Source organism: Astatotilapia calliptera, chromosome 2, assembly GCF_900246225.1.
Source record: "Astatotilapia calliptera chromosome 2, fAstCal1.2, whole genome shotgun sequence".
Lineage (NCBI taxonomy): Eukaryota > Metazoa > Chordata > Actinopteri > Cichliformes > Cichlidae > Astatotilapia > Astatotilapia calliptera.
This window is the reverse complement of record NC_039303.1, coordinates 308441-332799: the sequence shown is the minus strand read 5'-3', so window position 1 is coordinate 332799 and position 24359 is coordinate 308441. Positions and strand designations below refer to the sequence as shown.

Genomic DNA, 24359 nt, shown 5'->3' with positions numbered 1-24359 from the left:
TGAAAAGCATACAAGAGTGAAAACAGATATAAGATCCCTTGAAAAATTATATAATGAAACTTGTATGTTTTGGATACTTACTAAAACAATGTATGAAAGTAATGAGAAAGTGGCCACTTTCATGAGTAATCACATATAAGTTTTTACTATTTCTTTTCCATATGGGTATGATGCCTGACAGGAGCTTCCATGTGGTACTGAGGCAGGTTACTGACCAGTAGTTGGATGGGACCAGTCCCTTCTGTGGGTCCTTGGGGATCAGGAGTGTCCTGCCTTCAGCTAGCCCAGGGGTCTGCAACCCTCGGCTCCAGAGCCACACGTGGCTCTTTCATCCTTATACTGCAGCTCTGTGTGAATGGAAAAAATACATTATAAGTATTTAACTGAAGTGTTAGTTCTTTTTAGAAAGTGTAATTCTAACTTGGAAGATTATTGTGATCTTGAAATATTAAAATAAAATTATATTTTATTATTTTCATCGCTCAAAATAAGGGTCACACTCACAGAAGCCTGTATATCCGCCAAAAGTCCATGCATTTATCGAGACTTTCAACCCCGGGTAGGCCAAGTATGAGGAAATGTAAGAAAAGAAAAATATCTTAAGAAAATACAACATTTAATGATGCCTGGGCAGATGGAGAAGGCTGATCTGAGTAAAAATCAATTCAAGACGTGGATGAAGTCTGCAAATTCAACTATATATGCAAATTTTGTGGCAGCTCAGGAAATAGTCAGGCATGGGAAGCTGTCCATGGACGGAGAATATATGAAGGATTCATTCATTAAGATTTCAGAACACCTAATCGCAGACTTTAAAAACAAGAGAGATGCCTCTCTCTGCGAAGACTGTCAAAGACAGAACCACAGAAATGGCGTTGCTGTTTAAGGTGGAGCACATGTACTCTGATCTCCTGCTGTATAAGAGAGTCTGGTAGCTGTCGAGAGGAGAGGTGCTGAAACGCTTTGCTACATATCTGGGGGAGGTGAAAACTTTCATGAGCAGCAAAGGGCTCAGCTTTTCTGAGCTGGAAGAGCCTGAGTGGCTGGAAAAGCTGCACTTCATGGTGGACATGACAGTGTTAGTATTTGAGTCCAAACGGAAAGTTTTAGCCAGAGATTTACAGAGAGGCACACTTTCTCACTTCCCTCTGTAAGGGAGTGCAAACAAGCTCATGAGTTGATCAATTCAGAGTATTTGCAGTCTGCAATCACCACAATGCAAGCATCATTTTGGAAATGATTCTGTGAATTCAGAGAGAAAAACCCACATTATGCTTCCCTGTCCCTCCTCTGACCATCGATCCATCCCTATTAAATGTGGCTGCAGGTGTAAGTCAACCTGATCTGGAGATCGAGCTGGCTGACATAGCTGACAAAGATATGTGGGTGTCCCAATTCAAACACTTGACAGGGGATGTTGCCCATAGCAGGCCAATAAGTTCAGAATCACAAACTCGTGTTTGAAACATGGAATGCCATCCCCAGCACCTACATAAACATGAAGAAATATACATTTGGAGTCCTATTGATCCGCATACGTATGTGACTAGCTATTCCACCATGAACTATGTTAAAAACAAAAACTGCTCATGCCTCACAGGTGACAGTTTACAGTTCTGCGTAAAGATGAAAGTTGCTTTGTACAGCCCAAATTTGCAGACGCTGTGCGCAGAGGTTCAGGAACAGAAGTCCCATTAACCAGTTAAAATAAATATTTATGCAAATATTTGTTTTCCATTGTTTAGTGACATATTGTTTTTTTCCAATTTATTTTTTAAATTCAGGTCAAGGCTCCAAAAGCCCAAAGGCGATATACGGATGACCCCTCACAATATTGTTTTGCCTGTTACATGGATAATTTAAGTTCAGCTTTTTAATTCATTTGAAAGACGCCTTGGACTCAGCATGTTTCTCTTTTGTTATTATTTTTTTAAGTGTTCAAGATGATCAAAATGTGTTCATTACATAAATAAAATCTAATTTTCTCTGTAGCACTTCATGGGTTTCATAACCAACACATTATAATTGATTATACAAAGCATAAAGGTAAAAAAACAACAAAACAATATATACAGTGTTATCTGCATTTCAGATGTCACAAAGTATTTGCGGCTCCCAGTGTTTGTCTTTTTTTACATGGAAATGGCTCTTTGGGTGTGAAGGTTGCCGACCCCTGAGCTAGCCATTCTGGGTGTGTCTCATTGACCAGCAGCTGGTTCATTTGTGCTGCCAGACGCTCATGGAGTGCAGTCAGCTTCTTCAGCCAGTAGGTGTGAATCATGTCAGGGCCTGGTACAGTCCAGCTCTTTATACTGGAAAAGCTTCCTTCTTAAAAGTCTGGCACTGTGGTTACTGGTTCAGGTTCGTTGTTGTGGTCTGCTCTTAGATCCACTAGCCTTTGTGGGTTGTGTTCTTCTCGTATTGCTCTGGAAGGACACGGCCTTGGTGGTGCTGTTCATATATTGTTCCCCGGCCACTGAGAGTACACCTTTGATGATTCCATGAAGTAAAGCTGCTATATTGCTTCGAGCTGCTGGTCAATGCTGTGAGTCTTTGCTTGGATGTAGATTGACAGTAAACTGACAAACTTTACTTTTATGGTTTGCTTGATCTCTGACTGCTGGCTCACTTACCTAAAAGTCGAATGGGAATCAGCCTTTAGCTTTCATGCCCTGTTTTTGTTAAACAAGCCTCCTGATTCAAGAGACAGACTTCACTTATCCTATTTACTCACTATGTAAGTATTTAAACGACATTTTGCATTTAATCATTAGTTATTATTAAACTATCGCTCTCTTCCACAATATCTGCTTTATTCTGTCTTTAGATGAAAGTATATCTAGTTCTGCTGAAGGTTTCTTCTGTTAAAGGGAGTTTTGCCTTCCTACTGTCACCAAGTGCTTGCTCAAAAAGGGAAGATTGATTTTTGGGGTTATCTCTCTATTATTGTAGGGTCTTCATGTTACAAAACAAAGTGCCTCAGGTTGAATGTTATTGTAATTTGGTGCTAAATAAATACAAATGAATTGAATTGATTGGTCACCTATCTCTTAAACACACTCTCAGACTTGGAGGTACTAGAGCCCAGTTAACAACAAACCTTCCCAGCAGGAATCAGTGAGCACTTGTTGAAGCCAGAAAGCCCACATAAAATATAAATTAAAAAGAAAAATATTCCCATGATCTCTGAACTGGAAACCTCTGACAATTTGACTATGGCTAAAAATTATATCCTTAAAAGTTATGGATATAATTATAAACAGAACAATTAACAAAAAGCACCATTTGTGTAGCCCAAGACCTACCAGCAACTAGCATGTTCATAGTGCCATTTAGAAAGTCTATGTGATTAACAAGATATTTAGTACATTTGTACATGTAAGATATGAGTTCATTGTTTGAGAGTGTGGTAGTCGAGATTTTATCGTTTTTATATTAATTCCATATTTTATGTTTATTTAGACATTTTGCGTGACTTCATCGAAAGTAAAGACTATTTTTGTTTTATAAAACATTTAAAAAAGAAACTGAAATGTAATGAAATGACACAGACAGGGCACAAAGACACATAAAACACACAGATATTCATCCCCAGATGCAAACATAAACTGGACCCAAACGCAGACAATGGAGATGAATGTGGATCTTTAACAAAAACGAGCCTTTATTCTTGACTGCACAAAAAGCTACAAAATAAAAGGTGGCGGAGGAACTGAGAAAAAACAAACAAAAAGCTAAACCGGGAAAAGCTCAATTAAAGAACATGAGGAACATAGAAAACATTACCAAAAACCTGAAACTGGAAACCTAAGACATGGAAACCTTGAGGAGGAAATGCAGGATGAAACACGGGGGATGACAAACAGGAGAAAACGCAGACAATCTGACAGAGGCAAGCGCACACTATATATTACACACAGAGAAGTGAGGAAATGGCAGGCAGGCAGGGAACACAGCTCACAATAATCAGACGAGATGAGACCAGGTGGAAGCAAAACAGAATACACTGATGCACAAGACTCTCCGAAGTAAAACAGGAAAGGGGAAAATAGAACCAAGAACACTAGACACAACACAAGTAACACAAGGGAGGCACAGAGAACACCTAAACACTGGAAATAATTACAAATAACGAATAAACTAACAAAATCAATGAATATTAATAAACATAAACTGGGAGTCACTAGACTCCGGACCCTCAAAGCAAGTCATATTCATCATAATACATGTCATTATTATTGTTGTTATTATTGCTGTTGTTGTGATTATCAGCAGAGATGATGCATTGCAAGGCGGTCCGTGCAGCTGTGCATGATATAACACTAACATGCAAACTAAAATGGGACTAGGTGACCTAGCATAAAAACAACGAAAGCTATAATTCACATTCAAATTTCCATTCAACTATTTAAGGCAGAAACAAACTACATTATCTAATCTTAAAAAAAAAAAACAAAAAGCAGCAAATATAAAGTCAAGCTCACCTAACAGGAAAGACAAACAGGCAATACAATGCTACTGCAGTAACAAACAACATGGCTGCAAGGCTCAGTTCAGATAAACTCACCAACACAGTTGATCCTGACTCTCACATTCCTGAATTTATACTGTCAGTCTGCACAAGTGTTTTCTCACACTACAGTATCTCCAACAAGCTTCTAATTCAGCAGCACTCAACTTAATTTCTCTTACAAAGGCAGAAAGCTACCTATGGAATGAGCGGGACTCACGTCTCCTCTCCAACAGGAGTGTGAATCCACTGATTAAATCACATAGTAGTTTGAGGATTTTTTTTTGTTTTTGTTTTTCTTTTGCAAAATTTTAAGTTGATGTGTTGATTTTTCTTTTCTTTGATATTTTTTCCTAATTTTCTTTTATTTTCTGTGTTTTTGTTTTTTCAAGAAAACACACAACACTTGAAATCAGGATTTAACTTGAGAGTAGACACTGTCCTCAGCAAAGTCTCTCTTCCTTGTGCTTCTCGATTTTCTTTCACTGAAGTTCAGTGCAACATAGTTTACATGGCCATCAGTTTCAGCCTGTGTAATAAAGATATGCAATAATAACAACCAGGTGAAATAATAATAATGAGCTTTTCAGTTTTAATTGAATAACAAGCATTTTCATTACTTACTGGTTGGTGTGAGGTGTCAATTTGGTCTTCCGATATAGCATTTTCTATTCATAAAGATGAATTCAATTATTATGACAAATACAAAATAGTAACATGCATTTGATGTGGCAACTATTTCAAAATGTATTTCCTAACATATAAATATATAACACAAAACATTTAATATGTATTCATATTCATATTTAAACAATGGAAATGCTACTTGAATAACGGGGCAATCTTAGCTTTGGAAATCATCATACAACACTTACCTTTATTTTGTATTCTTTGGTTGCAGATGAGGAAAACATTTCCAGTGACAGAAATGACCAAACACACTATTATTAAGGCCAGTTGAATAAATGCCGACTGTGTTTTTTCCACTACAAAACAAACAACCAGAAAGATATATCAAAGTTTCCAAAAAAAATCACTCATATGCTGCCAACATACCTTGACTATAACTTCCAGTAGTAAACAAAAAATCATACCAGCTTTCAGATCGGTTCCATTTCCAAATAATATCTCCCCACATGTGGCCACAGCACAATAGTAAGTCCCTTCATCAGAGGAGCTGATGTTCTTAGAGAAGCGATAAACACAGCTATTCTGAAGGTCAGATGGTTTTTCACATTCATTGCTTCTCTTTCTGCCAGTGTAGATGATGCTAGGATGAGATTTGTCTGAACCAGCTCTGAACCAGAACATATCACGATCCCGTGCATATGTGTTGTTGTCAGAGTCAGAGAAAACTGAACACTGGAGAGCTGTTGTGTCTGCTGGATTGACTGGATCTGATACAGCTGGCCACTGAACGACAGTATAGTTTGATGCCCTCTGAGTGTTTCCTGTTTATTAAAAATATAAAGACAATCGTCAAAACATGCTCCAACACACTAATACATTTTTTGAAAGTATGCCAGTTTATTACCTTTTACTAACAAATATGTCCCACTCCATTCAGGATTAAGCCATTCAATGATTCCACAGTGATAGATTCCTTCATCCTCTTGGACTGTCTTCAAAATGGTCAGATTGCTAAATGTTTTTTTATTACATGCGTCATATCTTGATCTAAATATTTCTTGACCATACTGAGGTGGTGTAGTTCCATACAGTGTTGAAATCAGTTTGAGCTCATCCCCGATACTCTGCTTGTACCAGTGGACTTCCAAAGTGCTGAGCTCTTTATTGCTGGGTAAAGCACATGTTAACGTTGCTGGTTCACCAAGCTGAACGATTTTCATTGGAACCAAAGAATCTGAATTAAGAGAATACAGAAAAAAAAATGATGTGAAAATGTTCAAATGCAAAATAATTCATTTTATTTTCAACACATTTTTTTCTATTTGACATAATTTATCTTCATAGAATAGTTGTGGAGAAAATTAAAGAGCACTTACATCCTTGATGAAGAAAGAGCAAAGTAATCCACAGCACCATCATCATGACACTGCTCGTTGTTGAGAACACGGTCTTTCAGTGAGTGAAGGAGGCAAGATGATCATGTTAGGTAAGGCTGTAAAATGATTCTGATTGGTTAACACATATAGATTCAAAAGGACCCTTCACGTCACACTGGTTCCCTCCTGGGCTCTGTAAAACATTTCACCTCTCTTTGATATTCTGTTGTAATTATCCATTTGGTTAATTTTTACTTCTCTCTTGGTGGTTATTCGTTCTCTATTCCTTCCTTTTCTTTTCATCTGAAGGACATAAACAGTGGAACAGTCACCACTTCTGTTTGTGGTGTGTAGTGCAAGAAATAACACAAAAACATTACATATTGAATTTCTGATGAAATTTGACATCTTGACTTGGAGAAAAGCTGGCGCACAGGATGAAGCGAAGGCTTTTGCCCAACTAATGTGCACCTTTATTTATTTATATGTTTTTGCATTTTTCATAACAAACCAATCAGCACTTGCATTGAATGTCACCCATGTTAACCCCATGGTGGAGCTAGAGGTAAAGACAGAATAATGTTACCTCCAAGACCTTAGCTGGTATACACTGTTTTACTTTCTCAATCAAAATGGCATGTCTTCTTTGCATCAGCTGGCTGTATAAAGAATATCAAAATACCTATACAAAGATATGGTATGGACCTAAGTTATGAAATCAAATCATTATGTTCTAAGACAGTTTTCCTTTATTAGTCTGAGCAAACTCTGCACAGCATGGACTGATTTCATGTCCTTTGAGATTGCAGATTTCAAGATCAACAATTGTACACTGCTCAAAAACTTCAGAGAGGCACTTTGAAAACATATCAGACCTCAAAAGTCCTGAGGCATCTCCTCCCAGATCAGGATCAGGGCATCAGTGAGCTCCTGAGCAGTCTGAGGTGCAACCTGCTGGTGTCAGATGGACTGAAACATAATGTCCCAGAGTTGTTCTAATGAATATAGATCACTTGAACATTGGGCCCATTCAATTCCTTTATCCTCCAGGACTTACCTGCATACTCTTGCAACATGAGGCCATGTATTCTCATAGTCTGTCAGTGGATCCAAGGACATCTAATGGCAGTAAGGGTACTGGTGCCTATCACTTTGAGGTCTGTGAATTTTTCCACGGATTTCCTTCCTCAGACCACCAGTGACCCAACAACAAACTGGTCATGCTAAATGATATTACAGGAATGTTTTACATGGATTCTACAGACGCTTTCCATCTCTTGCATGTGCTCAGGGTGAACCTGCTCTCACATGTAAGAAGCACAGGTCACCAGTGGTAGATCCTGTTCGTCCTTGCACAAAAGAGTATATACCAGTCCTGCTGATGGATAAGGACCTTCTATAACCCAGCTCTCCTAGATTAACTGCCTGTCTCCTAGAATCTATTTAATTCAATTCAGTTCAATTCAGTTTTATTTATACAACGCCAAATCACAACAGTCGTCCCAAGGCACTTTATGTTGTAAGGTAAAGACCCTACAATAATACATACAGAGAAAAACCCAACAATCATATGGCCCCCTATGAGCAAGCACTTTGGCAACAGTGGGAAGGAAAAACTCCCTTTTAAAAGGAAGAAACCCCCTGCAGAACCAGGCTCAGGGAGGGGCGGGGCCATCTGCTGCAACCGGTTAGGTTGAGAGAGGAAGACAGGATAAAGACATGCTGTGGAAGAGAGCCAGAGTTTAATAACGAGCCAGCATCAATATTCTTGAAACTGTGCTGGGAGATACAGCAATCATATGTGATGTGCTATTCTTGAGGAGTTGGACTACCTGTGTAATACCTGTAGTGTCCAGTAGTAATTGAAAAATTGTGCTATCAGTTATAATTGATTTGATGACATACGCTGATTGAAAGGTGTTTCTTTGTTGTTGTTGTTTTGTTTAATTTAAGCCCATTCTTAAATCTATTGAAAATTTGTAGACAGTGAAAAGTCATGAGGAGGAGTCACAAGGAAACCAGTCAGTTTTAGTCTGCGCTACCAATTCTGCCAAGAGGAGTGATCCAGTATCCATTCAGAGTACCCAAAAGCATCTGGGGGCATAAAACCAAATATCATTGGAGGTGTATGCATATATCAAAGCCTATTTATAAACGTTTGACTTTGTGTAGATAGAAGAGAATGCAAAAAATACATTAAAACTTATAAACCCTATCATTCTAGGTATTTTTGTATTTATGCTATTTAATCATTCTACCTTGAAAGAAATCATTAAAAGCTCCAAATTGCCATGACATTCGTGCCTATGATGAGTGTAAATGCATCCAGAACAGTATATCACCTAAATAAACTGTTTCTGTCACGGTGTGGCATGGCACACCGTGGAAGGAGTGGGGAAGGAGGACCCAGGCGCGGTGCTCTACGTATAGACAGTGTTTATTTACAGAGGGTGATATCAAACAACAATAAATCCCCGTGTTTCTCCCCAGACTCCCGTGTCGTGTCCTCCAAGTGCTCTCTGCTCCCGTGTCTGCACTCCCGGTGCTCGCTGCTCCTTAAGCCCTCCACGCTCCTCCTGCGGGAAACAATAGCGGCAGCAGTCAGGACACTGAACAATGGCAGGCATACACGACCAAAACCTAAACTGGGTAACTAACGTGGAGTCCCAAGCAATGATCCCGCGTCGGTGGGAGCTCCAAGACTCTCCTAAGTAGCTCCCCCGACGAGCCCTGATCAGCGGCAGGTGTGTGGCTTCGGGTGTGGCCAATCCTTCCACAGGGCCACACCCCTCAGGCCTGCAGGTGGCTGAGCTCCATCCTCCAAGCATACCCGCAGACGTACACACACACGCACACACACACACACACACATCTACAAGCATGGAGAAGAGCAGCAGCAACACCAAAATACATATAATAATGATAATAATAATATAATACATAACTGCTCAGGGATCCTGGGTCGCCCAGTCCCAGGACCCTGACAGTTTCTATGCAGTTCTCATTATACATCCCTATCAAAAGTTTAAGACCACTTGAAAAATAACAAAAAATTGTAATTCGCAAGGTTAAATCTTAACAAAGTTCCAAGTAGAGCTTCAACATGCGACAAGAAGAAATGGGAGTGAGACAAAATATTTGTTTAGAGCATGCAATATATTGAGAACAATGCTTAAAATGAAACAGGCTCTTCTACAGCTGACCTAAAGTTTAGGACCAAATCTGTGCAGAAATGTGGATTCATTGTCATTTTCTGTCAGGTAGTCACATTGTCATGATGTTCTGATGGCAAAGGCAAAAAAAATGTTTCATTTTTGAACATGTTCAGGTTATTAAACTGCATAAGCAGGGTCTCTTGCAGCACACAATCAATGCTGAGGTGGGATGTAGTAAGACAGTGCTGGTCAGATTTTTTGGGGTCGGAGGATCCCATTGGCTGTCATCAAGACACTGGACGATCCTGAACCCAAATTAAGGATGTTACCGGTACTAACTGCAGCCCCATAACCATCAGATGGCATCTGAGACTGAAGGGCCTCAAAAACAAAAAATGTATTCAAAGGCCTCGTCTCTTTGAACAGCACAAAGCTCACCTTTTGGAAGTTGCAAGAGAGCACCAAACATGGGACATTGAAAGGTGAAAGAAGGTTTTATTCTCTAATGAGAAAAAAAACTTGATGTTTCTAATAGTTTCCAATGTTACTGGTATGACAAGCAGATCCCACCTGAGATGTTTTCTACAACCCACGGTGGAGGGGGTGTAATAATGGTCTCAGGTGCTTTTTCCTTCTGTGGAACAATGGAGCTTCAGGAGGTGCAGGGGCATCAAACGGCCGATGGCTATGTCCAGATGTTGCTGAGAGCATCCCTCATGACTGAGGGCCCTCGTCTGTGTGGTAACGACTGGGTTTTTCAACAGGACAACGCTACATTACACAATGCCTGCAGGATAAGGATCTTCTTCCAGAAGAATAACATCACTATTTTGGCCGGTCCTGCATGTTGCCCTGATCCAGTTGAAAACCTTTGGGGATGGATGGCAAGGAAAGTTTAAAAAAAAGATGAACAACAGTTCCAGACAGTAGATGCCCTTTGTGCGGCCATCTTCACCACTTGGAGAAATGTTCCCACTCACCTCATGGAAACGCTTGCATCAAGCTTGCTGCAACAAATTTTTGAAGTGATTTTCAGAGGAGCCTTAATGTAAGGTTAAATCAAAGGTAAATAAAGAAAAAATCAACTGAAGTTCAAAATACAAATTTATGTGTGTGTTTTTTTTTTAAAAAAAATGCCTGTCCACATTTATCATTACTCTGGATTTTAATGTTCCATCAACTGTCAAATTTACCTATTCTAGTCTATTAATATGTTCTCTGAGATGAAAACCAACAGACTAATCATTCTTCTAATCTGTGTTTTTTTTTAGCTACAGTTCCATTTGTATAAAGTAAATGAAGCACAAACACACTAACATTAATAAGGTATAACTCATAAAGGTTTGCATATATATAGTATAAATTATTTACCACAGTTTACAATCAACCACTGAAAAAAATGGCTGTGCCCAGATTGCTTACATATCAAACAGATACGGGATAATAAAATAATTTCTCTACTTTAACATAAAAGAAGACACTATTAAATATTTACACTTGGGTTTTAAGGGGTATTTATTATTTTCTTCATTATTTTATTTACGGGTTGTACGGAAGCCCCAAATGCAATTTCATTGTTCTCTGACAATGACAATAAATAAATAAATACTAAATACTAAAATACTATTAGCAAAACCACCCAAATTCTAAAAAACTGACCAGTTCTTTTACCTGTAGTATCTTGCCCTAAACATAAAAAAGAATCCAAAATACTAAATGAAATAGTTTTTAATCAACGAAAGCAAGGAAACAGGTTTATACAGATAAAAAATTCAGGGATTTCAAAAATGTGACAAGACTTTGTTTTAGTTTGAGAGCCCAAACTTGTCAGCGATGAGGCAAATAAACTGCTCACAGTTAGTATTTAATCAAGGCAGCAAAATAAGAAGACCTGTCACAAATAATAGGATCTGCAATCATGTTTCAGGTTCAATTTAATTTTTAACGGGCTCTTCACCACTGATATCAGCTTCAGCTTTTAACTTGAGAGTAGACGCTGTCCTCGGTAATGTCTCTCTTCCGTCTTCCTCTTGTTTTCCTTTCAGAGAAATTCAGTGCAGCGTAGTTTAGCTGGTCATCGGCTTCAATCTGTTAATTAAATATTAGAAGAAAAATATTGATGCTGAGCTTTCCAGGTAGACAATATTTTAATTAAATAACATTTATTTTCATCACTTACTGGTTGGTTCAACTTGTCAGTTTGTGATTCTGATACAGCACTTTCTTTTCCTAAAGATAAATAAAATGTTTAAAACAAATATATAATAGTGAAGTGCACTTTTTTATTTTAGATTGCATGATCCTTAATAAAAATCCTGCTGATAGGAATGTGTTATTCAAAAAAATAAGTTGGTACACTAAGCAGTGGGGGGGACCTCATTGTAAGCAGGTTTATTAACAATGGTGTGATTGACTCCTGATGATTTTACAGAATAACTTATTATATGAATTTTTACGTTAAATCCATGAATGATTGGTCTTTCCATTATTAAAGTCTAATGAGATCATTTATGACTTTTAAACAATTGTAATGTTTTATAACACTTACCTTTAAATGGTTTACATACTCTTGAGTTGAATATGAGGAACACATTTCCAATGACCGAAATAGCCAAACAAACTATTAATATTAGCATTTGAGTGAATACTGATTGTGCCGGTTGCACTACAAAAACACAAAGAAAATGTTTTAGTACTCAAATCAGTATAAAAATATCTTGTTTGTTGTTTAGAACAGTTAATGAAAAATCATACCGAGTTTCAATGCAGTTCCATTTCCAAATAATATCTCCCCACATATGTCCACAGCACAGTAGTAAGTCCCAGCATCAGAGGAGCTGACGTTCTTAGAGAAGCGATAAACACATCTCTTCTGAGTCTCAGATCGATTCTCACATTCATCATGTGTATTTCCATGAGTATAGATGATGTTTGGATGAGATTTATTTGATTCGGCTCTGAACCAAAAGACACTAAGATCTTCTGAACATGTTGCTTTGTCAAAGACAGAGATGATCGAACATTGCAGAGTCACTGATTCTCCTGGATGGAGTGGGTCTAATACTGTAGGCCACTGAACAACAGTATAGTTTGATGTCATCTGAGTATTTCCTGTGTATTACAAAAGATACGGAGATGCTTTAAAGCTTATAGTAGAAACTTTAAAGTTTGTAAAAGTAGCTCAGTCTTACCTTTTACTGACAAATACGTCTCACTCCACTGAATGGGATACATCCACTCAGCTATTCCACAGTGATAGATTCCCTCATCCTCTTGGACTGTCTTCAGAACGGTCAGGTTGCAAACATTATTAGCATTTTCCACATTAAATCTCTTTCTAGAAAACTCAGGACTATATTCAGGTGGTGCTGATTTTGACAATGTCACAATTAATTTAAGACCATCTCCAGCACTCTGCTTGTACCAGTGGACTGTTATACTGCCGAATTCTTTAATGGGCAAAGCACATGTTAATGTTGCTGCTTCACCGAGCTGAACGGTTTTTACTGGGACCAGAGAATCTGAAGAAAAAGAAAACACAGAAAAATAAAATGTTGTAAGATGTGGAAAATTTTTAATGCAAAATTATATTTATTTGGTTTCTGTTCCTGCAGGTCACAATATAAATCATCATGACAAGTTTTTCACTAAGAATAATTTTGGACAAAAGAAGAAAAAAGTACTTACATCCTTGATGAAGAAAGAACATTGTAATCCACATCACAATCATCTTTACACTGATCTATGTTAAGGACTTTTTTGGTATTTCAGTGAAAAGGAGGTGAGATGATTACAATAAGTCAGACTGTAATGTGCACCTGATTGGTTAACTCTGAAAAGATTCAAATCTACACTTCCTGTCACATTTACCTCCTCCTGGGCATAGTAAAAAACGGCCACCTCTCTTTTATCTAGTGTTGAAGTAATCCTTTTTTAGCTATTGTTTTGTACAATTTCGTCTATCCCTGGATATTTATTATTTTTGTTAGTGAATCTTAAACATGTGTGCCATATAGTCTTAGAAATATATTAGTTCATCATGGTTTGCATTTTAGAGGAAATTTCCTGGTTGGCTGTTTTGCTGGCAATGACAGTTTACTCCTGAGAAGCACTGAAGAACTGACTAAACCAATATCCCCTCCTAAAGAAGATAACCTCACCTCTTCAAAATCAGAACTGCCATATTTGCAGCAAAATTCATTGTGAATCAACCAACATTACTGAAGTAGTTTAATAACGATCACACGTGTTAACCCCATGGTGGAGCTAGAGGTAAATCCAGAATGATGCTAAACTTATACTGCAGCATTTTACTGACTAAATCAAAATAGAAAGCTTTTCTTTGCATCAGCTGGATTGAGAAAACCTACAACCTCAGATAATAATTATGAAATCAAGCCTTTATTTGTAAATGTAGGCATCTTTATCTGCCTCGTTGAAAACTCATTGTTTTATGCATCATTAACCCTTTAAGACCCACCATAGAACCAAGTCCGCCAGAGCTTATATTATATTTTTACATGCTGTGGAGCCATTTTTGGGAGCATTTCAAGTTTATATACATCAATACAACCATTATAGCCCAAATCTTAATAATATGTCTGCATTAAGTGCATAGTAATTACATAAATTGCAAAAAAGTGCAATAAACTACAAAGTTAGAGAAAGTCAGAGACTCATCCCTCAAAACTGTAAATACAAAAAAGTTGCACAAAATAGTTTCCCACCACAGGAAATTTATTTTGAGTGTCTTCATAGTTTTATTTTTGAAATACACCAATTTTTTTATACTGCGGGAAAAATGAAAATAAATATTATAATGCAAATTTGCAAAATAACAGCATGTGCATCAAAAGAAACTATTTCCAGCTGTGCAATATGAGTCCTAAGCATCCCAGAAACGACACAGAAAGTCATAAAGTCAAAGATAACTTTTAAAAACACCAATATAGGCTCATAAGGCCCTGATGGTAAAAAAAAAACTACATTTCCGCAAAATGACGTCACTTCCGGTTTCGGGCAGGTAATGGCGCTGATGGACGTAGGAAGTGTTTTTTTGAAACGGAGTCTCCCCGCTCCAACCGGCTTTAAAGGGTTAAAAGTTTCTTCTGGGCAATATGAATCAACTAAATGCCCCCTATTCCAGTCAAGAACAGGTAATACAGATCAATGAAACACATTTCAAAAGTATTTCAACTCAAAGTAGCAAGAGAAAAATTATGAACATATTTGATGATCATGTCAATAAAATCAATTTTTTAACTTGATGCCTTCTCAATACCCACTTTAAATTTTGCAATACATTTATTTTTACAATGTTTTTTATTTAAAGGGCTTTAGAAGATGTCATTTTAATCATACATTATATAGTATTTTATTCCATACACTTAAAGTACTTTGTTTGCCTCATATTCACAGTCAATTTAGAATTACCAATTCAACTAACTTGGATGTCTTTTGATTGCGGGAGGAAGTTGGAGTACTTGGAGGAAACCCATGCACGCACAGAGAGATCATGGATACACCACACAGAAAGGCCTCAGCAAGGACTTGAACTATAAGCCATCTTGCTGAGAGGAAACAGTGCTAACCAATCCGTCAGTGGACCAACTATTTGCAACTTGTGTGCTCCAAAGAGCTCTTAAAGTATAAACCCTCAATGGTCATGAGAATTTGCATGATTATGATTAAGGAATTGACCTCCCAGCCCAAAGCAGTTGTTTTTTAGCCAAAACAAAGCTAAGTCAGTTATATTAATCACATATTCTCTGGAATAAATATCAATAAATGAAAATTTTTTCCAAGTTTGTGTTGTGTTATCCCTGACATGATTCTGGATCTTTGACCAATTAGCAGATATCACCTGGTTCATGTTCCTATATTATATTCTCCGGCCTTCTTAGATTTAGTTTTGCTTCTAAAATCTGTTTATTACGGAGCCCCATAGGGGACATGGGAAAAAAAAATTAAGATGGACTTTTGCGAGATCTCGCAAAACTAACTCGGGATCTCACAAAACTTTTGAGAGATCTCGCAAAACAAACTTGGGATCTCGCAAAACTTTTGCGAGATCTCGCAAAAGTTGAATTCCAACAATGGCGGCAGCTACTTAGTTGTAATATTAGGCTTCCTGGGTCACAAAATACACTTTTAAGATATTTTGAGGCGTGAATGTAGTTGTGTAAACGTCAGATATCTGCTCGGTTTACAAGACATCACATATTTGCAAAAGTGCTCCGACGTTTTCGGAGATCTGACACCCACCATCTCGAAGCTAACGGGAGGTCGAGACCTACTACAGCCGGGAGGAACACCGCTTTCCCGGCACATCGTGCCTCGACCTCCCGACCTCCGTAGAATGCGGCTAAAACTTTTGCGAGATCCCGAGTTTGTTTTGCGAGATCTCGCAAAAGTCCGTCTTAATGTTTTTTCCCTCCCATGTCCCCTGCGGTGCTCCGTAGTTTATAGTTGTAATTTGCTTGTAATCCTAATTTTACTTTACACTGTCTCTCCTGTGTTCCCTGTGACTCGTTAAGTCTCTGTCACCCTGCTAGTATTGATTCTGGTACCCATTTGTCCTTTGCCTTGTTCTTAGTTTACTCCATGCGTTGTTATTTAGATTTATTTCACCTGTGTATAGTTACCATTGTGTCTCCACTCTGCCCTCACCTCTTGTGTTTTTGTTACCTCAGTTTGTTTCAGTTCCTTATCGTGTCATTCTGAATAACAAGGCATGGAGTAACCATTTCATGTTTACTGTTTGTTTGCCCATGAGCTTCCCCCCCTCTTTGGATCTATGGCAGGGGTGTCAAACTCCAGGTATCCTGACTCTTTTACACGTGACTCTGCTGCAACACAGTAAGTAATTAGCAAGATCCTATAGAACGTGACTGCATAACCCTACTCAAGAAAATTTAAATAAATGTAAGTGTTGGGAAAAATGTGTATTCTTCTAGTAAATAAACTCTTCAAACTTGTTTAGTGAAATCCGCCTTTTGAGTCCACTCATCTGGCATCTGATGTGACAAAACTGCATTGTAACATTGTTTCTCAAATCAATACCAACCATAGTTCTATAAGCAAAGTTATTGCTGACATAATGACTTTTTTTTTGCATTAAAGGCTTTCTAAATTGTTATTTTAAAGATGTAGATGAGATTTAACAATAAATATTGTATAGAATCTGTCCAAATACAGAAAAAATAGGAAAATAAGCACTAAAATGTGTGTTTTGGATTGTTCCTTTTAGAAATAAAATATCTTGGAAGCAAAAATATAAAAAAAAAAAATATTGTACTGTATTGCATTAATTACAAAGAAAAAAACAACAACTGACACCTCAAAAACATATTTTTAATTACAAAAAGTAGGACAATCATTGAATACAGTTTAAAATCAGGGATTTGAGAAATGCGACAAAACTAAATTTCTAGCTTTGAGAGCCAGTCAGTAATGAAGCAACTAAACTGTTAACAGTTAATATTTAATGAAGAGGAAAAAAAAACATGACTAAAGGGTCACAAATATAGAATTTCCGGAGATTGTCGTGGACATTTTAAATAAACCCGCAAACACCTTGGTGAGCATGATTTAAAGTGAGTTTAATAACAATTTTTATTAATTGCAATATGGAGAGACTCTGGTCAAATACCTAAGCAGTCTCTGACGATGGCTGCCGCCCTTACATCTTATATACAAACAGACAAAGACATTCCACAACTCCTACATGTTGCCCAATCTCACAGGCCTATACCTTCCCTTCAAAGAGAGAGGGAGAGAGAGAGCTAAAGAATTACACATGTTTTTGCCGAGCCGTCACCTAGAGATTAGCAGGAGTCTCACCATCTGTTTAACGTCTCCCAAGAACTAACAATGGCTCCTTTCTGTGTGTGTGTATATATGTGTGATAGAGCATAAGGCCCACTTGTGGTGCACATGCATACAACTGGTGAAAATGTAATTCTACAATTACTAAAGTTATATGGTTAAAACATGTGATCAATACAAAAAAAAGCAATCTTCCACGACATTGTTACTGGCATCAGCGTTTAACTTGAGAGTAGACACTGTGTTCAGCACCCTCTCTCTTCCTTTTTCCTCTTGCTTTTCTTTCAGAGAAATTCAGTGCAGCGTAGTTTAGTTCATCATCAGCTTCTTCAGTCTGTGCCGTAGTTAAAAACAGTTATATAAAAATAAAATTATATAATTGAGATAGAGTTAGGTAGATAGTCTAAGGAGCTTGGAAAGAAAAGCGTCTGGACTTCTTTGAGTTGCTTGAAGACGTTTCACCTCTCATCCGAGAAGCTTCTTCAGTTCTAAGGGTCAAATGGTGGAGAGTCCCAGATTTAAACCCAGTGGGAGTTTCCCCCACTGGGGATGAGAGATGAAATGTCTTCAAGCAACTCAAAGAAGTCCAGACGCTTTTCTTTCCAAGCTCCTTAGACTACGATGACCTGGATGACTGAGAACCTTCACAGACAGTTAGATAGAAAAACAATTGTCACATCTTTTAACACCAATAATTATTATTACTTACAAGTTGGTGCGAGGTTTCAGTTTGTATATCTGATAAAGCACCTTCATTTCCTAAGAATAAAAATAATAAATAAATAAATAGTGAAATGAACTTAACTGTGTCATTTGACTTAGAACCTAAAAATCTCATGCATAGAAATACATTGTTCTAATAAAATATATTAGATTGATTAATTACTAACCACTATAAACACCTCAATTATTGCAGATTCTATTCATCGTTCTTCTGTAGAACTTATGATATTGTATATAAAATGTATAAATGTTTTACTTTTTATAACGCTTACCTCTATGTGATTTACATACTTGTTGGTTGAAGATGAGGAACGCGTTTCCAATCACAGAAACAGCCAAACAAACTATTAATATCGTGCTCTGAATGAATACTGTCTCAGTTGATTCTACAAAAACAAACAAACAAAAAGTTCTCAAACATTTTTATCACTCGTGCTGATTTTGTAAACAGAACTTCCAGTTTTTAAATAGAAAATCATACCAAGTTCCAGTGTAATTCCCTTTCCAAATAATATCTCCCCACATGTGGCCACAGCACAGTAGTAGGTCCCAGCATCAGAGGAGCTGACGTTCTTAGAGAACTGAAAAACACATCTATCCTGAGGGTCAGAACTTTTCTCACAGTCATTACTTCTATTTGTGTCAGTGTAGATGATGTTTGGATGAGCATTATTTGATCCAGTTCTGAACCAGAGAATATTGAGACCTCCTGGACATGTCTGGTTGTCAGAGTCAGAGAAGACTGAACACTGAAGAGTCATCGTGTCTCCTGAACGAACTGGGTTTGATTCTATCTGCAGCTGACTAACTGTATAGTTTGATGTCCTCTGAGTGTTTCCTGTAATAAAAAAGATTTTTTTTCAAAACACGTTTTAAAACAATTTCAAACTTTGTAAAAGCATGTCAGTTTATTACCTTTTACCAACAAATACGTCCCACTCCATTTAACTCCAATCCTTTCTGTGTTTGCACAGTGATAGATTCCCTCATCGTCTTGATCTGCTTTCAAAATGGTCAGGCTGGCAAAATCATCACCTATGTCAAATTTCAAACTAGTAAATTCAGGACCAAAAGTAGGTTCTGTAGATTTGAATACTGTCATTATTAACTTCAGAGTTCCCCCAAAACTCTGCTTGTACCAGTGGACTCCTCTACTGCTGAGCTCTTTGGGTATAGCACATGTTATAGTCGCTGGTTCACCAAGCTGAACAGTTTTCACTGGAACTACAGTATCTGAATTAAGAGAAAGCAGAAAAATAAAATCTTGTTTGATATATATTTAACTTGCACTACATGCAAGGTACATGTAGTGCAAGGTAACTTATAAGTGCAAAACTATTTTTACAGCAATTTATATGCATCTGTTTGACAAGTAAATTCTTAAGAACATTTTTAGACAAATTTAAAAAAGCACTTACATCCTTGGTGAATTAAAAACAATGTAATCCATAAGATGATCATCTTGACAGTGCTTCTGTTGGAGACCACACTGGTATTTCAGTGAGTGGAGGAGGCAAGATGGTTGTTTTAGGTCAGACGGTATCTGATTGGTTAACACACAATAGATTCAAAAGTACATTTCCTGTCGCAATTGCCTCATCCTGGGCTTTGCAAAACCTATCACCTCTCTTTCATCTTCTGTTGCAACTGTCCATTTTCCAAACAATAACACCGTATAGTAATGTATAATGTATAATGTGTATGTGTTAGTCCCCATAGGGAAATTACTCCTCTGCATTTAACCCATTCACCCAGTGAAGCAGTGGGCAGCCACCAATGCAGCGCCCGGGGAGCAGCGTGTGGGGACGGTGCCTTGCTCAGGGGTACCTCAGGGTAGCTGTTCAGTCAAACCCCCGACCTTCCGATCATGGGGCAACCACTCTACCTACTGAGCTATCCTGCCCCCCCCCCCCCCCCCTTTTTTAATTTTTTTTTTTTAATGTTGCCTCTATTTGATTTTTATTCTTGTCCTTAAACCTTGAACACTCAAATAGGACTCAGTTCAGTCAGCACTGCAATTTGTGGCATGTAGTGCAAGGTACAGATATATATCATGTTTTGCATTTGAAAACAAAGTTTTAAGACTCATCATTCGCTGGGGAGAAAGAATGCTACCTCAAAATTCAAGAAGAGCTGAAGAGCAAAGCTGAACCAATGCCTCTTGCACGCATGAGATGATTTAGCCTCTTGACAAAAAGAGATAATGAGTAAGTCGTGGGTCAAATTATATAGCAACAACACTGCAGTTGTTGAGATACCCGTGTTGCAGAAAACACATGATAAAAAATGAAAAAAAAAAACTTCGCAAAGCAGCAATTCTGCAGGAATTTGTTAGAAGTCAACTATCTATCCTGTCACGTTCCTGGGTCTGACCCAGCGTTTTGAGTTTTAGTTTATTTGGATGATATGTTTGAGTTCTTTAGGGTAGCTAAGTTGTTTACTAGTTTCCCTTTGTGTTTTCTACCGCTGTATTTCAGTTTCCCTTTCCCTTTGCCCTTCATGTGTTTCATGCTGCGTGTCTTATGTTGTCAAGTTTATATTGTCTTGTCTGCGTCACATGTTTCCTGTTATATTTTGAAGGTCTGTGTCCTATGTCAGTGTAGTCAGCTTTGCTTCCTTTGTCTCGTTATGTCAGACTAGTGTCAGCTGTTTCCCCATGTGTTTCCACTTCCCCTAATCACCCTTGTGTGTATTTAGTCTGTGTGTTTCTGTTCATTCCTTGTCAGGTTGTCTGTTGTTCACGCCATGTTCTTTACACCAGGTTTCATGTCCAGGTTTTTTCATATTGTTGTTTAGATTTCCCAGTTTAGGTTTGTGTTAATTTTGCTTCAGTTTGCCTTGCCTTTTGTTTGTACCTTTTACCAGCCGCATTAAACGGCTCGCTTTTTGTTAACATTCAAGTTTTGTTCCCTGTTCCTTGGGGTCTGCGTTTTGGGTCCTTATCAATTCATACAGTCTGCCCTCGCCAGACTGTGACATATCTTCTCTGCCCAAAATGTGAACAATGGCATCCTTGAAAGAGTGACCTTTGTCCTTTAGATGCAGAGCATTGTCCTGTTGAGGTGGCTCTTGTCTCCCATCTCTAATCCAGTGTTTGAGATCCTTTGCAGGAAGGAGGAAAAATAAAGCAAATTTTGTGGTCATTGAGTGAAATCCAATTCAGTTGTGCAGTTAGAAGACAGAAGGTGGCATTGCAGATAAAATAGCTATTATTACCTTGGAATTCCACAGTTAAACAGAAATGACTAAGAGACCACTATGACTGACTCAACTGTCAAATTCCTGCAGAGAGTAAGGTGAGTTCTGAAGATTCAGCTGAATGGGATGAACAAAATCCAGCCAATCAATACCTAAGTCCTGCCAGTCATCAAAAACCTTGTTGAGACAATAAGCTGACAAAAAAAAAATATAAGCAACTGATCTCAAGACAAGGAAGCTCCTTAACATGCATGGAGGGTTTCACCCCTAATCCAGCACCCTAACACTCAGGATTAATGACTGTCAGAAAGAAACACTATCTGAGATGATACAAGAAAGATCCATGACTACATAAGAAAGTTGGTCACAACTGATCGTGTGCTAAGTGATGCCTCAGGCTTCAGAAACCAACAAAAGAAGAGGCACATGAAAAAGGAACCGTTGTGGAAAGACAGAATCCTGCAAGACAACCAGCAAGTGGAAAAAAATGGATGACAAAGAAGATCGTACCAATGGCTGGACAAAGAAACTAATCTCTTCATACAAATCACGGCAGCACAGGAACAAGTTCTAGGCAAAAGATCTAAGTACTTTAAGCACAAGATCAAGATCATTAGAGACCCGGGTTTACCGGATGCAGGCTGTTCCCATGAGATAATCCAGCACATAACAACAGGGTGCAAGATGCTTGCAGGCATGGAACACCATAACCAAGGGGCCAGCATAGTATAGAGGACCATTTGTGCAGAGCATGGCCTAGAAAATGGGATACACCCCAAAGGCGTTCAGAATGACCAAGCTGTGGGACTTCCAGAAACAGACAAACTTGTGAAAGCTAACCAGTGGGACATAATAGTGGAAGCAAGCAGAGGAAAGGGCTATAGTGATCTATGTAGCAATATCAAATGATGGCAACATTAGAAAGGACCACATGAACCTCAGGAAAGAGCTTCAAGAATAGTTAGAGAAATGTGGAAGTGAAGGCAACAGTGGTCTCCGTGTTAACTGGACCCCTCGATGCAGTGATGCTCAAACTGAGAGAGTGGCTCCAGTAGATTCCAGAAACAACATCTGAGTTCTTTTTCCAGATGAGCACAATCCTGCAAACAGCTAAGATTCTGCATAGGGGCCTCAAGCTCCTAGGGTCAAGCTTGAAGGACAAAGATCATCCAGAGGGTGAGGGATTAACTTTCTACTACCATAATCATTATGAAAGAATAAAATACTATCAATTTGGTTATTTTAATCTCACACAGAAAAAGCAAAACAAGAACACACAAAGATAATAATATGTTAAGACCAGTGAACACTGAAGAGTCACTGAGTCTCAAAGAGTGACAATCTTCTCCTGAACAGCAGCATAGTTTAATGTCCTGGTTTTTTCCAGTGTTGTAGAAAACTATTAACAAATGGTGTATCTTGTATTGACTCAGAACATTTTGCTGAAATCAGCTTTGTGTAAACATTTGAAAAAAAAAACAAAAAAAGAAAGACAAAATCTACAGATCACAGATGTTTCTATCTGTACATCACCCATTAAGAGCGGCACATATGTGTTTGCACAGCTTTTCATTGAACTGTATAACCAGAATGTCAGCGATGCAATGATTCACAATCCATCACAATTCCCAATTTGTTATAATGTGTGAAGTACAGAAAGAAAAAAAGTGATACATTACCTTGTCACTGCTTGCCCAAATTGCACAAAATACGGGCATGTCTATGCAGGATTATTATAGCTACATTATCATTAGAAACAATAGCCATGAAAAGAATAAAAATATGTTAACGTATCAGCATTTGACTTTACTGTCTTGATGCATGTTCAATCATTCAGGTAAGAAAATCCCAGAAAGTTTATTCTGTTCATCTGGATGTAGCGTTTGCAGTGATAGAAACACTTTGTCACACATCCAAGTGACTTTTTCAGACTCCGCTGAATGCAGAATTTTAACCAGTCTTAAAAACATTACCTTTGTATAATGACTGGAACTAGCACCACTAAATGAACAATGGGCTGTGAGGTCAGGTTCATGATCGTTACAGTTTTTCTTGATTGCTTTGACCTGGATAAAGAAACTGGGATCATCATCACTATCTCAGCAGAGCAGAAGACACCTCTTGCAGATTTGTTAACCTTTTCTCAATTGACACTATTCTGTCCCTCCTGTTATTTCTAAGGCATGTTTTTTATAAGTTTGTTATATGGCGGGTCATAATCATTCGTTCTGTAATTAACTGTTGCAACATGTCAGAAAATATGTTTATTCCTGATCTTGTCTGGGCAAAGCCTGCCATCTAGTGGGTTGACAGGGTAGCACCATGTTAGAGCGCAAGCAGTGGTTTTCTCCCAGCGCTCGACAGGGAAGGTCCATTTGGCTGTGTCTCTGTAAATTCCTGCGTCTGACGCCCTTGAAAAGGCATAATCTGTAAGTGTGGCAAAACGGTTTATTGTTCCCACTTATTAGTACCTTGTTCAGCAAAGTAATGAGCTTCTTGTGTGTTTAGCGAGTTTGTTACATTACTAGCACAAGCTAGCTGTTAGCCCTTTGTTTAGCCTGCTAACATGAAGCATACCAGCATGTGGTGTTAGCCGTATCTCTTACCATCTCTGTATCTCTTGATTGTGTAGTGACTGTTTACATAAGTCAACAATATTTAATGTAATCTTTGTGTATTTGTATGGAGAGTGAATACACTGTATTCTGTTTCTGTTATTACAGTTTTACAAAAAAGGAAAATAAGGATCAGTAAAGCTCCGAAGAATGGCACGCGGTCTCCTGAGTGTTTACTGAAGCCATTTAATGTTTAGCTCACTGCATAAGCTGGATAGAGACATTCAGCTGAGGGCAGAAGAGTAAAAAGATTGTCCACGCATCAAGTGCACTGCCAGGATCCTGAGACACTCCAGCGACAGCAATCATGTCCAACCACGGGGAC

General features: G+C 38.1%; 3 protein-coding genes across 3 annotated transcripts; all 3 read right to left on the bottom strand.

Annotated features, from left to right (window-relative positions):
* Nucleotides 1-279: 279 nt before the first annotated feature.
* LOC113009329 (uncharacterized) lies at nucleotides 280-6559 on the bottom strand. The gene is made up of 4 exons (XM_026147563.1): nucleotides 6517-6559; nucleotides 6045-6374; nucleotides 5605-5961; nucleotides 280-347 (listed from the first exon to the last, which is right to left on the bottom strand). The coding sequence occupies exons 1-4, from the start codon at nucleotides 6557-6559 to the stop codon at nucleotides 280-282; spliced, it is 798 nt and encodes a 265-aa protein (XP_026003348.1).
* A 4997-nt stretch (nucleotides 6560-11556) lies between these two features.
* On the bottom strand, nucleotides 11557-13401 carry LOC113029792 (uncharacterized). Its single transcript, XM_026180805.1, has 6 exons — nucleotides 13359-13401; nucleotides 12863-13192; nucleotides 12426-12782; nucleotides 12220-12336; nucleotides 11851-11900; nucleotides 11557-11759 (listed from the first exon to the last, which is right to left on the bottom strand). Exons 1-6 carry the CDS (start codon nucleotides 13399-13401, stop codon nucleotides 11643-11645), a joined length of 1014 nt encoding a protein of 337 aa, XP_026036590.1. The 3' UTR covers nucleotides 11557-11642.
* A 4015-nt stretch (nucleotides 13402-17416) lies between these two features.
* On the bottom strand, nucleotides 17417-19698 carry LOC113029774 (signal-regulatory protein beta-2-like). Its single transcript, XM_026180784.1, has 6 exons — nucleotides 19640-19698; nucleotides 19137-19454; nucleotides 18703-19059; nucleotides 18494-18607; nucleotides 18208-18257; nucleotides 17417-17832 (listed from the first exon to the last, which is right to left on the bottom strand). Exons 1-6 carry the CDS (start codon nucleotides 19680-19682, stop codon nucleotides 17713-17715), a joined length of 1002 nt encoding a protein of 333 aa, XP_026036569.1. The 5' UTR covers nucleotides 19683-19698; the 3' UTR covers nucleotides 17417-17712.
* Between the last annotated feature and the right edge of the window lie 4661 nt (nucleotides 19699-24359).